The sequence below is a fragment of the Orycteropus afer genome, unplaced genomic scaffold (genome assembly GCF_000298275.1).
Source record: "Orycteropus afer afer isolate SDZICR_OR568_19922 unplaced genomic scaffold, OryAfe1.0 scaffold00087, whole genome shotgun sequence".
Lineage (NCBI taxonomy): Eukaryota > Metazoa > Chordata > Mammalia > Tubulidentata > Orycteropodidae > Orycteropus > Orycteropus afer.
Window position 1 is genome coordinate 8,752,070 of NW_006921674.1, and position 15,085 is coordinate 8,767,154.

At 37.1% G+C, this 15,085-nt stretch overlaps 1 protein-coding gene across 1 annotated transcript in view; it reads right to left on the bottom strand.

Moving 5' to 3' along the window:
- The window catches only part of ASCC3 (activating signal cointegrator 1 complex subunit 3), a 515,455-nt gene that overhangs the window by 128,834 nt on the left and 371,536 nt on the right, over positions 1-15,085 (bottom strand). Inside the window, exon 29 of the mRNA XM_007942265.2 lies at positions 13,087-13,229. Coding sequence (XP_007940456.1) covers positions 13,087-13,229 — 143 coding nt within the window. The remainder of the gene's footprint in view (positions 1-13,086; positions 13,230-15,085) is intronic.

The following is a 15,085-nucleotide window of genomic DNA, read 5'->3' on the forward strand; positions in this document are numbered from 1 at the left end:
CTTTTCTGTTACAGCAGCACTAGATAACTGAGACATTGACCTTGTGATAATTTTGAGTAAAGATAGACTACAGGTCATCTCTGTAAATCAATTATGGCTTTATTCATAACAAAGATGTGTTATGTTTATCTTAAAATAATAAACTTTTCAAGCCTTTTGGAACATCTTTCAAGTACCTAGCTTGTAAAATATTACCAATCTTATTGATAAAGTGCTTCACCTGTGTACCTACACTAGTGTTTCATGAATCACTTTGAAGCACTGGGTAAAATTAAATTTAATCATTTTTTTATCTTGCAACTCTCTTGACTTCCTCACCCTTTAGAAGTTCTGAAACTACACAGCATTTTCCCTCTTTTTGGTTTATAGCTGTCCTCACTTGCCAAATGATGTCTTTGGTTCCCTGTTTATAATCTTGTAAGCTTATTTTACTTTGGATATGTGCCATAGCTGTGGTTTCTGGGTTATGTCATCTTGTGTATTAATGGTCGGTTGTTATTTGCTATTTTTGGTTCTCTGTTCAAAGGACTCCCTTTAGCATCTCTTGTAAGGTTGGTCTGGTTTTAACAAATTCCCTTAGTTTCTGCTTATCTGGAAATCTCCTTATTTCACCATCATATCTGAGGGACAATTTTGCCAGGTATATAATTCTTGGTTGAAAAATTTTCTCTTTCAGGGTTTTATATATACCATCCTATTGCCTTCTCGCTTGCATGCTCTCTGCTGAGAATTCAGAGCTTATTTTTACTGCTTGTCCTTTGTAGGTAACTTTTTATTTTTCCTGTGCTGCTTTCAGGATTCTTTGTCTTTGCTTTTGATGAGTTTGATGATGATATGTCTTGGTGATTTTCTTTTGGGGTCTATCCTGTTTGGGGTTTGTTGGACTTCCTGAATGGATATATTCTTATCTTTCATCATATTAGGGAGGTTCTCCTCCAACAAATCTTGGACAATTTTCTCAGTGGTTTTATCTTTCTCTTGATGTTTTGGAATTCCAATGACATGTAGGTTATTCCTTTTGATGGTATCCCACATGAACCTCAGGCTGTCTTCCTTTTGTTTTGATCTTTTTTCTGACTGATCCCTTTCCAAAGAAGTATTCATGTATTTGTCTTCAATCTCATTAATTCTGTCTTCCATTGCATCAATTCTTCTCTTTTGCCATTTCAATATGTTACCTATTTCTGACAATTTAGTATTAATCTTCTGGATTTCTATCTGTAGATTAAGAATCATTTCTAATTTTTCATTTATTTTGTCATTTTGTTCTTGTATTTTCTTCCAAAATTCTTCTAGGGTTTTGTCTGTGTTTTCCTTGTTCTGTCTCTTAATCCTTCGAAGATACCTAAATATAATTCTTTCAAATTCCTTATCAGAGAGTTCCAATGCTGCTTCTTCCTCAGGGATGTGTCCTGGGTCTGTATCCTGCTTCCTTGTTTCTACCACTTTATCTTGCTTCTTTGTGTGGAGTGTGATTGTCTGCTGTCTCTGAGACATCATGGCATTACTGTATTTAGATCTCTGTTAACTGTTTGTGAACAGCAGCCAAGGGTGGTGAGTCAGGCTCTTCCTGGTGGTTGTTTATCATTGGCCCATTGGTGGAGAAGGCAGTGGTGCCTCTCACTCAGTAAGTGAATCTGCAGGAGGTGTGGGTGTAGTTGTGTGGTATGGGAGCTGTAGATGTTTTCCACTCAGACAAAAAGAACAACTGAATAACCATCAAAAAGGTAAAAGCAAATGGACAAAAAAATACACCATGTAATCACACTGGAATAGTAACTAAAAAAAAAAAAAAAAAGGGAAAAAGAAGAGAAAAAAAAAACTTGCAGTATCTGGGGATAGGGCAATAAGAGAAAAAAGGTAGAGAAGGAGAATAATGAAGAAAAAAATGGGAAAAACGCAAAAAGAAAAACAAGGAACAGGGTTAGCCATGAGAAAGAGAAAAAATTGCAACCAGGCACAGGGAAAAGAAAAAAAGCTTAAAACTAGAACCTGAGAGGGGAAGAATAAAGAATAATAGTAAAAAGGACAAATGTAATAATAATAGTAGTAGTTTTAAAACAGACAAAAACAAATGAACTAAAAAACAGAAAACAGCAAAAAAAGAAAAAATTGGGGCACGGCAGGGCACCCAGCCTCCATCTGAGCGCACAGACTGGGATGGAATTCCTGCCGGCCCAGAAAGTGGGTGGGAGTGAGGGATGGCCGCACTTCACCAAGAGGGTGTGGGATATAAGAGTAACAAGGGGAATGTTGCACCTTTCCAGTCGTCTGGGTCTGGAATATCCTTGGGGTTACTGGCAAATGGAGCCTGTTCTTAAGTCCCTGGAATCTGGGAGAACGCTGTCACTTTAAATATCCAAAAGGGTCAAGCTGCTTGTAAACATTCAAAATGGCTGTGCCCTCCGGACAGACAAAAGTCCACAGCTCAGCCTGCCTTTCTCTTTGCTGCTTCCCGTTTTATTCCCCACTACCATACACAGTACTCTCTATTCCCTCTACTCTATTCATTACTTTTTTTTCACCCATAGAAGTTTATTTATTTGTTTCTTGTCTATCATCTCCACCTGAATGTTGATTCCACAAGGGAAAGAACTTTTTAAAATTCTTTGCTGTGACCTCAGCTTCTAGAAAAATACCTGACACAAAGAAAGAGCTCAAAAATGTTTTGTTTACTCTATGAATAAATGACTGATGCCCCATAGTATTTGGAATAAAATCCAAACTCCTTAACTATGGCTGTAAGGCCTCTTCTCTCAAACTTGATTTGTGCTAGCCTCCTCCTAGCTTATTCTGCTCCAGCCAAACCGATCTTTCAGTTTCTTCTAATTTCCTTTGCCTGAAATGCTGGTACCTCCTCTTGGCATGGATAGCTCCTTGTCATTCTTTGGACATCAATGTCATCTCTTTAGATAAATCTTATTATTCCACTTTAAGGTAGTCTCCCATCCTCTTATTCTATCTCATTACTTGTTGATTTTCTTAACAGCAATTTTTACAATTTGTAATTATCCAATAATAATGATATTATTTTAAATCTGTTTTCTTCACTAAATCTGACAACTGTAATCAGTTGGCTAGCACAGTGCTTGGTCAGTATGGGCATTCAATAAATGTGTTAAATGGAAATGGATGAATACAAATTCTGGTAAGAGTTGTCTATTTATGTACTTACAGGATTATTATGTCTATGGATTTTTTTTTGGGGGGAGGCAGGAAACAAAAGACCAAATGCAGTGAGTTACTTGGTAGCTCTTCTAGCCATGGTCTTTGTGACTTCCCACAGATTACTGGGTAGAACTATGTAAATGTAAGGTACTGTGGCCCACCAAGGGGATTGGATAGCTTGTCAGTAATGTAAGTAAGATATATGGCACCCTAACTGGGGTGGACCATGGAAATAAGGTGTCAAAACCAAATGGGGGTAATGAACGAATGAACGAACACACTGCTGTCGAGCCAGTTCTGACTCATAACGACCCCTCCTTGTGCTTCTGAGGTGGTATCATGACGGAAGTAGATTGTCCAACCGGCTGGTGGGTTTGAACCCGCCAGCCTTCTGGTTAGCAGTCAAGTGAACTTAGGCACTACACTACCAGAGCTCCCCAAATGGGGGTGGGACCATGGAAATATGGTGTATGGAACCCTAACGTGGAGATTGCTTAGTTTTTTCATTCTTTTAGGCTTAAAATGAGCTCTACTAGAGGAAGAAAGGGAGAGCTCACTTCCTCAATAAAGAAGAGCTGGAGGTGGAATGGAGCGTATCTTTGGACCCAAGATCCTTGTGATGGACCTCCTTGGCAGGGAGATAGCAGAGATGACTGGCAGAGACAGCTGGCAGCAGTAGAACAAAGAGACCAGCGGGCTTGCTGGTCCACGGAGGGAGAAAGCTGAGTGCCTCTGGACAGAAGTTTTGCTGGCGGAGTGGGGTGCACCTAGGTGCACCTATCAAGAGAGCTAAAAGAGCTTTGTAACACACTTTCCTGAGCAGGGCCAGGCTGAGAGATTGAGGGCCAAAGAGAAGCACACTTTTGGGAATGACCAAGGGGCATCTGACTGCTAACCAGAAGGCTGGTGGTTTAAACCTACAAGCCACTCCTCAGAAGGGATATTGGGCAATCTACTTCTGCAGAGATACTGCCTCAGTAACCCAAGGAGGAAGTTGCTATGAGTCGGTATTGACTCAATGGCAGTGAGTTTGGTTTTGGTTTGGAGGGGAGATTGTCCTGATTGAAGAACTGTATCCTGACTGAGTTCTTGAACCTGAATTGTAACTTGTTATTTCCTTAATAAACTCTATAATTATGAGTATTGTCTGTGAGTTCTGTGTGGCTCTTATAATGAATTATCAAACCCAGCAGAGAAGTAGTGAGTGCTGTGGGAGGGAAAGTTGGTGTTAGAATTGGTAAATAGCTGGAGGGTGGTGGGATGTCTGGCCTCTTAGGAATAAGCCTTGAGCTGCTGATGGTGACTCTGTTTCCTTGTGAAGTAAGAGGAGGTCAGAGAATGCCCTTTTTCCCCTGTGAGATATTCAAGTGACAGCTGCTGATCATGAACAGAATGCTATCTGATCTATCTAGCTATCAATTTGGCAGTGTTTAGCAACAGTCAATCAACAGTAGAAGTTAAAAGACTGAATAGAACAATGTTGTGGAAAGGTAATTCATGAATACTCCTTATTTGTGCTTTTACCTGCCATACTATTCTTACCTCCACACTCCTAGGCCCCATAGAGTATTTATGTCAAGTTAACTGAGGGAAAAACAATTCTAAGTCTGATTTAAAATGGCTATGACAATATGGTGGCACCACATGAAGCAGAAAATGCTGTTAACTGTCAAGTGAGCAAAATGACCACCTCTAAACCAGAAGGCTGGCGGTTCAAACTCACCAGCCACTCCTCAGAAGGAAGGTTGGGCAATCTACTTCCATAGTGATACCGCCTCCGAAATCCAAGGAGGGGCCCTGATGAGTCAGGTCTGACTCAGGGGTTGCTATGACTCGGGTCTGACTTGACAGCACGTAGCAACAAAAACAAAGGATATTAGGCAGTCTCCTTTCCAGGGCCTAGTGTATTGCTCAGTGGGAACATGTACTAAATTGCCAAGGTGGAAGAGATGAAATTATGCATGAACTACATATAGATTTCCCTTTTTTAGGGCAGACCTAGCTATTGCCACTACTCAGTACTTAACAGCCACCGGATGCAAACAACCTGGGACTAATATAAAGTGTATCATACTCATGGAACTAGATAGCTATCTGGTGGTACAGAGATCATACTGGATGCTTTCTATCATGGAAGGGGTATCTCTGCTACAAAATGTACCCACTTTACATGTAGATTCTCTTTTTCTGCCTGTCACGGATCTATAAGTAGCCTCAATGGTAGAATCACTGAATGCCTTATACAGTATCATTACATCTGTTACAATATTATTATTGACTGAGTAATTCACTTAACAGAGAAAAAGAAATAAAACAATGGGCTGATGCTATGAGATGCACTGGTGTTATTATGTTCCACATCATGTAGAAATAGCTGGCCTTATAGAACGAAAAAGTGGTCGACTAAAGCTCAGAGTGGCATCTGGGAGATAATGCCTTGGCCAGGTTGTGGTGTTATCCTGAAGGATGAGCTGTATGGTCTGAACCAGCAGATCATTAAATTTCTTCCATGGCCAGAATACAAAGGTCCAGGAACCAAGAAGTCAAGTGTGCTGGTGCATTTTGCAATAATAGCTAATAGTGCAAAAGGTTTTGTCCTTTTCCTATAACTTTACCCCTGCTGGTTTACAGGCTTTAATATCCAGGGGATGCAGTAATTTACCTAGAAGGTGAAACGGTCACTTGAGTCTCTCATATTACTGAGTAAACAAGCAAAATGTGGTCACTATGTAGTTTGTGTGACTAATCCTGATGATGAATATACTGGACTATTGTTACATAATAAGGGCAAGAAAAAATTTGGATGGACCCCAGGGAAATTCTCTCACTCTACTGTGTCTACTTGGAAAATTAATTAAGGATTTTTACCACACTGTATAAGCCTACCACCTGTCTGTCAGTTTATCACACTGTAATGGTTTGCGTGGAAGTTATGCCACTGGCATTTCAAACACAAGCACAGTCACACATGGTGGACAGGTTTCAGGGAGCTTCCAGACTAAGGCAGACTGAGAACAAAGGCCTAGTGATCTACTTTGGAAAATTAGCCAATGAAAACCTTAATGAATCACAACAGAGCACTGTCTGACACAGTGCTAGAGGATGATCCCCTTAGAGTTGGAAGGCTCTCAAAATAAAAAGTGGCTGCAACAATGAACTTGAGTATACCAACTGTCGTGAAGATGGTTCAGTACCAGGTAACATTTTGTTCTGTTGTACATTGGGTCATTGAAGCCGACTCTGGCAACTAACAAGAATAACACATATTAAGCATATGTTAAAATCCAACTATCAGTCTCTTAGAAATGTGGGCTAAAGTCACTCTAATGGATAAAGAATCTTGATTGGTTTAGGTGCTGGTTAAAGAAAAGCAGTACAGGTGACAGGTGGCAAAGGAAATAAATTATAGTTTCTGTTTTGCTCTACGATCAGTTGCAGAAACAAGTGCTGAGGCCCCTTCCTTATTGTCTCATATGCACTAATTTCCCTTCTCTTTCTTCTCCGTATCCTTCACCACTGAATACAGCAGGAGTAGGAAGAGGGTAACTTTACAATTTAGTCAATAGGCTAGCAAATCTTGCAGTAGGATTTCAAAAGAATCAGAGAACAACTGAATATAACCAAGAGATCTAAGACAGTGCTGGATGGAGTCAGTGATGAAATGTTTAGTTGTCTTACTTTGAAGATGGAATGAGTAGACTGGGGGTTATATGAAGAAGAGAGTTTGATATTAACAGGATTTTTTTTTTTTTTTTAAACGAAGGCATGGAGATAATGGTGTATAAATGGATTTGGGCAGTGAGAAGACTAGTGGACCTCCTTCTACTATAGGAGCCAAAAAGGAAGATATTCCCATTTCCTGATTCCTACTAGAGACTGAAGCTCAGGCACTCATACATTTCTGTTTTGAACTTAAAATCTGAGAGAATGATGCAAAGACCCAATGACAGTTTCAGACTAATGAGAAAATGTGGAATGGAGAATCCAGTGACATGGCAGTGTATGCCCAAGAACTTTTGAAATCCAAGTAAGAAATCTTCATAATAATGAATATGAAAGGTATTATTTTGGGGATTTCTTGAGATAGAAGGAATACATACATACATACATACATATATACATAAATACATATATAAAATACTCTTGAAGGAATCTTTCTGTTTCTTTATACTTTATCTCTATCATATTTGATTAAGAAGATAGAAAATAAATGTAACATGAAACAGAGCATAAATATCTGTTCCTGTCATACTGTCCCTCTCCATGTTCTTCTGATTCACCTTAGTTTTCTTTCCTCTTCTCCCTCCCTCTCTCTCCATATCTACAGTTTCCGACTTAAGATCATTCAAGTCCAGAATGATTTGGATGCAGCTCTATGACACAGTCACCCTCCTTCACAGCTGCCAGGATAACTCCTGCTGGATCTACTCCGCCTGTTTCAAATACTTAAGTTGCCAACGCTAGAGTCTGAACCAGAGTACCCATGTCCTGTCACAGAACACCCATCTGACACTGTACAAGAAGCAGCAAAAGGACTAGTCACTCAAGTTCCAGCCCAGAACATTTTGGAATGTAACCCATATAAATATAAAAATGTGAAAAAGTCTTCCTAGCATAGTGGCTAAGACACTTGCCTGCTAACCAGACGGCTGGCGGTTCAAACCCACCAGCCACTCCTCGGAAGGAAGGTTGGGCAATCCTACTTCCATAGTGATACTGCCTCGGAAACCCAAGGAGGGGTCGCTATGAGTCGGGGCCGACTCGACGGCACATAACAACAACAACAACAACAACATTTTAAATTAATTATTTAGGACTTCAACAATTGAAACACTTGCATTATAGTAGGTTCTGGTATAATTAGATAGAATTTATATGGTAATCAGTTGCAAACCCTCTGAAATACTGATTTTAAAATGATTGTGTCTGGACACAGTTATAAAACAAAACCTGGGATCCCTTATTCTTGAAATGGGATTGGTGGAACAAAATATCTGGAAACGACATGATTCTCAGCTACCCTATTTTAACAACAAAATCTACAAAACCAGCAGAAATTTACTTGCTGAAAGTAAATTCTGTGGTTTCTAATTAGCTTCTGTGAAAAATTTTTGTGTTGATAAAAAATACAAAATAGGGAAGTAATTCTACTATTTGGCTGAGCTATCCATAGTTCCTTAAATTTGATATGCTAAAATGAAAAAAAAATTAATAGATTTGTAGTAAAGCTAGGAAAAGCACATGAGGTTCACATTTGATGTCAATATGAGTCACATATGTGCTAAATGCACAGCTTCTATATATTTTCAGCAAATATCCCAATATGTGTTCAGTAGGTATGTACTTTGTACCTTGACTTCAAAGAGAAGCCTCCATTTGGAACACTTTTAGGAATAAAACACAAGAGAAAAAAAAATTAAGCCTAAATAGATGCTGCACATAAAACACACTGTCAATATGCCATAGATATGTTTTCCAGTATTTGCTACTTTAGTTAAGATACTACTTCAGACATAAAAAAAAAAAAAAATCCACTGCCTTCGAGTCGGATCCAACTCATAATGATTTCTGAAGTGATAACACTATGGAAGTAGATTGTCCAATCTTCCTTCCAAGAGGTGGCTGGTGAGTTTGAACTGCCATCTTCCTGGTTAGCAGTCAAATGTCTTAGGCACTATGCCAACAGAGCTCCCAGCTCAGACAAACAGAGTGATTATTTGGACATACCGATTAAATCATGCATGGATAAAATTACTTTGACAAAATTAATTAATTGTTTTGACCTAAAATTATTTCCTTAAATAGGTATTTGGAATACACATACAAGTAATAATTAAAGAGTAATACTGAAATTTGAAAGATAAAATAATAGCTTTTCACCCTACTTAAAGTAATCATTTGATACTCTTTATATGAAGGTAAGTTTTGGGTCTGTTACTTACTAGTAATTAAGGTCATTCATGGTACTAAGTAAGAAGAGTTTTGAATATTAGTTAACTATTACTGTCCAATCAGTCTACTAACCCTATAAGAGTAACGAGGATTGGAAGCGGAGAACTATGCAAACTCTTGAGACTGGATACTGGTAGTTCATGGACAATGTTTTTCTTTATCCTGAACGACACTGTTCTCCTCTAGAGTAGATTATGGAGGATAGAAGGGGAGGAGCGTAAGGAAGTTATATTCACGGATCAGATCAAGTCAAGCACTGTTCCCATACAGGCAGCATCACAATTTTCACTTGACCCTTTAAAGTGATTTTGGCATCACCTAAGAAAATATCTTCTTTTCTTTGTAATAAAAAAAGAAAAAATATGTGCATTGAAATCACATGAGACATTTTCCTTTATCTGTAAAGTGTGCATCTTGGGAATAGTTTGCCTTTTGAGTTTTTAAGAAGCCTAAGAATGTCCATTCCCAAACTGGCAAACACAGAAGACAGTTGTTATTAGAGCTGGGGAACCTGTTTTTCCTTCATGAGGATGATGCCTATTTCTGATGAATAATGGCCTAAAAATATGGCTGTACACCATAGGTCTTTTCAGATAGGTAGTCCTTTAAAAGAAAGAAGTCATCTGAGTCATCCCAGATTGCCCATCTCTTTGATTCTACTACAGTTCTCTGTACTATCATCCTCACCACAAAATAGAGGATAATTTCCTGTGAGCTGTAACTATTTCATGAGGTAGCACACAATAAAGAATTCCAAGCTCTACTGAAAGAATTGGTGAAAAGGCTTCAGGAATTGATGTAACATTCACTGAGATATTTCAAAAAACAGATGCAGTGCTGGAGGTACTCACTCGTTTACGCCAAGAAATTTGGAAGACAGCTACCTGGCCAACTGATTGGAACAGATCCACATTTGTGCCTACTCCAGAGAAAGGTGAACTAACAGAATGTGGAAATTATCAAACAATATCATTATTATCATATGCAAGTAAACTTTTGTTTACTAAAATTAAAAATATAGGGAACTGCAAGAAACTCAATTATTCGGAAAGCAACATGAAATAAGAGATATCACTGCTGATGTCAGATGCATCTTGGCTGAAAGATGAGAAAGATATTTACCTGTGTTTTATTGACTATGCAGATATTTAACTGTATGGATCAAAACAAACTATAGATAAGACTGCAAAGAATGGGAATTCCAGAACACTTAATTCTGCTCATGAGGAACTTGTACATAGACAAAGAGGCAGTCGTTTGAACACAACAGTGTGATACTACATGGTTTAAAATCAGGAAAGGTGTGCATCAGGGTTGTATCCTTTCACCATACTAATTCTATAAGTATGCTTAGCAAATAATCCGAGATGCTGGACTATATGAAGAAGAACATGGCATCAGCACTGCAGAAAAACTTATTGACAACCCGTGATATGCAGATGATATAGTCTTGTTTGCTGAAAGAGAAGACTTGAAGCAGTTACTGATGAAGATCAAAGACTACAGTCTTCAATATTCAAGAAGGTTTATGTTTGTTTTCAACATAAAAACAAAAAACCTCACAACTAGAATTTTAAGCAACATCTTGATAAATGAAGAAAAGTTTGAAGTTGTCAAGAATTTCATTTTACTTAGATCCACAATAAATGCCTGTGGAAGCAGCAACAAGAAATCAAATGACAAACTGCACCGGGCAAATCTGCTACACAAAGACTCCTTTAAAGTGTTAAATAGCAAAGAAGTTACTTTGAAGACTAAGGTTCACCTGACCCAGGGCCATGGTATTTTCAATGGCCTCATATGCATGTGAAAGCTAGACAATGAATAAGGAAGACCTCCTTCCAAGGAGTGGCTGGTGGGTTTGAACCTTTGAACCGCCAACCTTCTGGTTAGTAGTCAAATGCCTTAGGCATTGCACCACTAGAGCTCCAAAGAAGAACTGATGCTTCTGAATTGTGAATGCTGGCGAAAACACTGAAAATACTGACAGCACCTAACAACTCTACCATATATACATACATTGTATTTTTGCATATAATGTGCCCACGCAAATAACATGAACAACGTACATAGGAGACTAATGTGTGAGAAAGTTGCTTGGCTTATACAAATCCACATAGCATATGTGCTATTTGCCTAAAAATACAGTATATAAATCAATGATGAGGTGGTTTTAAAGGTAGAATGCAGTATTAAGAGTGTTCAGGTATAGAAAAGTGACAATGTAACAATTTTGTTATTTATTTAGATTTTTTTCCATATTTTAAAAATGCGAAGAATAAGAAATGATTATATATTAAATATATAATAGAATTACCTGTTAAATCTATGTGGGGAGAGGAAATATCAACATTTGGAAGTAGAAGGAAGAATCACAATTTACTATATTAATGCTTATGCTATATAAAATGAAAAACTTCTATCTGTAAAAAGGTACCAAAATAAAAATGTAAGTAATAAACTAGAAAAATTACCTAACACAACAAATGAAAGATTAATGTGCATGTGTGTTTGTATGTACATACAATATATGAAGAAAAAGTGATATAAAGTGTTATTGTATGTGTGTATTATTTCTTTTTAATTTGGTAAGGTCCTCACACAAATCTGTAAGAAAAATGTTGTACTGAAATAGATAAGAGGCCAAAAGAAATAAAAAGACAAAAATGAAAAAAAAAGACAAAAGTAAATAAATATATGAAAAAACTATTTCACTGCACAAAAATCAAAGTATACATTAAAACAATGGCATCACCTAGGAAAACAGTCTTTATCTCAATTTTATTTATAATACACTTTAGATACATTTATCTATAACATATGAATGAATTAAGACAAATGAGGATGTAGTAACATTTACTCCCATATACTGCACATAGTGGAAATTACCATTGAATTAATTATATTACATGTATAATGGAATACATTAATGGTGATTATATCAACTGGCATAATACTTTAGGAAAGTAAATAGTGTGTATGAAAAGCTGTAAAAAGTTCACATTATTTGACCCACTGATTTTATTTTTAGGATTCCATACTTAGGAAATAATCCTAGATAAAGAAAAATCTTTAATAATAGAGATATATATTAATTCAATTATAGGAGAATATTCTAAAGTAGCCATATAAACTCATTGCAACTCATAGCAATCCTACCACACAGAGTAGAACTGCCTCAGAGGATTTCCAAGGCTGTAAATCTTTACGGTCTCCTATGAAGCACCTGGGGAGCTCTGGTAGGGTAGTGCCTAAGGCACCTGACTGCTAATCAGAAAGCTGTGGGTTCAAACCCACCAGCCACTCCTCCGAAGGAAGATGGGGCAATATACTTCCGTAGCGATACTGCCTCGGACACCCAAGGAGGGGTCGCCATGAGCCGGGTCCGACTCGATGGCACATAACAACAACAACACATTAAGTACCTGGTGGGTTTAAAACACCGACTTTCTGGTTAGTAGCTGAGTGCTTTAACCACTGTGCCACCAGTGCTCTTTGAAATAGTCATCTGGTAGAATAAAATTATGCAGACATAAACAATTATAATTATTCAAAATTTTAATGCTGGTTATTAGTAAGTGACAGAAAAGAATAGGATTTTTTTCGTGACATATTTTTAAAATATTTTCTAAACTAAAAAAAAATGAGCATATGTTATATGTTTTTGAAAGTTAATTTTGTAAAATGACTAAGCTCTATGAAGGTAGGGAACACTCAAAGAAAATGAATATAAATAAACACATATGTGATCACATTAAAGGAAAATAACCATAAATGTAAATATACAAATAAATGTTTAGGAGAAAGATATATCAAAATGTTAGTGTTAAGATCACAATATTATGTGTCTCCTCTTTATTTTTTTCCAAATGTCTATAATGTTATTCTATATCTTTACTATCAACTAAAACTAACTATAGTTAAATATGTAATTTCCATTATAATACAATAAAACGTAATGCTTACCTCTCTTTCATCCATTTTCAACCACTGCTTTGGATCTTCTTCAGTAGCCAGAAACGCTATCAATTCTAAAGCCGTAAGACGAGTTTGACGTCTTGATGAGACAAATATCAAAACAGGTTTGGCTGGGGAATGGCTTCGAATTGCTGTTTAAAGGTTAAAGAAAATAGTGAGTCACTTACACCAAAATCTGAATTTCACTAAGATATGGATACGTAAAAACTAATGTTATAAATGAAATGTTTGAAATTTAGCACTATTCCAAGTACTACATGGGTCTTACAGCATGTTGGATAAATGAGAGGAAGAGAGAAAGCTGACTGTACTTAGGGAGCCTATCATCTAGGACAAGGACAATTTTACCGTGTGTGCTATAAGTTCTGTTCTGAGCTGCAGAGGAAAGGTTGAGATTCTTGTTTAAGAGCTGTCCATGGCCACTACATCTTGAGCTGAGTTTTCCATTCCTGAGTTGTGCTTCTGAGTTTTTCTGCTTGCCTAATCAATATTACAGTTTTAATTGGTACTGGAGAGTCCAGTCATACAGAGTGATGAAAAATCTCAAAAAAGGCCTTGAAAAGTTCCTTTTATATTTGTCTTGTTGTTAGTAGATGGAAAAATTGGGAGAGTGTTTAACAATAAATCAGAAGGATGTTTTTCTAAAAACCTGTTAGTGATGTTTAAGGCAGGATGATAAGAGAAGATAAGAGTGTAGATGCAGATGCAGAAGTAGAGGGGAAAATCCCATCTCAATGAGAGATAACTTTATAGAAGATGAGATGAGTAGTGTGGTACCTTGAATAGTAAGGCTGAATGAAATTTTGTAGATCAAATCTTAAAAAAAAATTTAGTTGAAGAGCTACATAAATCATTTGGTCTAACGGGAAGTGAGTTTTCTTTTCTATATACAGGCTCCAGAAAACTGACAAGATGTCACAAGTGGAATTTATATGTATTTTTATACAGCACTCTTAAAACAATCAAAGACATTTAAAACTTTTTTTGTAAAAAAGTTCAACACTATGTAATTTCTTGCTTGAAGTGTGAGCTGCAGAATTTCTTTTTAAAGGCTAAGAAACAAGGTTTATAATGGAACTGTTGACATGACCTTGACTATATTTATTCTCTGATAGTGAAATATTAAGCTAACATAAAATAATATTTCTAAACTCAATGAAATATAGGGATCTTCTACAGGTACAATAAATGATTAAGATAGCTGCTATGTTGAGACCATATTCAAAGAAGTATTAAGTACTTCCTCAATTAACCATTGATTTGTTGTTGTTAGGTGCCATCAAGTCAGTTTCAATTCACAGTGACTCTATGTACAACAGAATGAAACACTGCCTGGTCCCATGCCATCTTCACAATGGTTGCTATGTAAAAGCCCCTTGTTGCAGCCACCATGTCAGTTCATCTCACTGAGGATATTCCTCTTTTTCACTGACCTTCTACTTTACCAAGCATGATGTCCTTCTCCAAGGACTACTCAATTCTGATAACATGTCCAAAGTATGGAAGATGAAGGCTCACCATCTTTGCTTCCAAGGAGCACTCTGGCTGTATGTCTTCCACAAGACTTGTTTGTTCTGGAAATTCATGGTATATACAATATTCTTTGCCAACACTATTATTTAAAGGCATCAATTTTTCTTTGGTCGTCCTTATTCACTGTCCAGCTTTCACATGCATATTGAGGTGATTGAAAATACTATGGCTTGGGTTAGGTACACTTTAGTCCTCAAAGTGACATCTTTGCTTTTTAACACTTTAAAGAATTCTTTTGCAGCAGATTTGTCCAATGTAATACATCATTTGATTTCTTGACTGCTGCTTCTGTGGGTGTTGATTGTGGACTCAAGTAAAAGAAAATCATTGACTACTTCAATCTTTTATTTATCATGATATTACTTATTGGTCCAGTTGTAAGGACTTTTGTTTTCTCATACCAAAAGTCTTTGATCTTCTTCAGTAAGTGCTTCAGTGAGTACTTCTTCCTTTT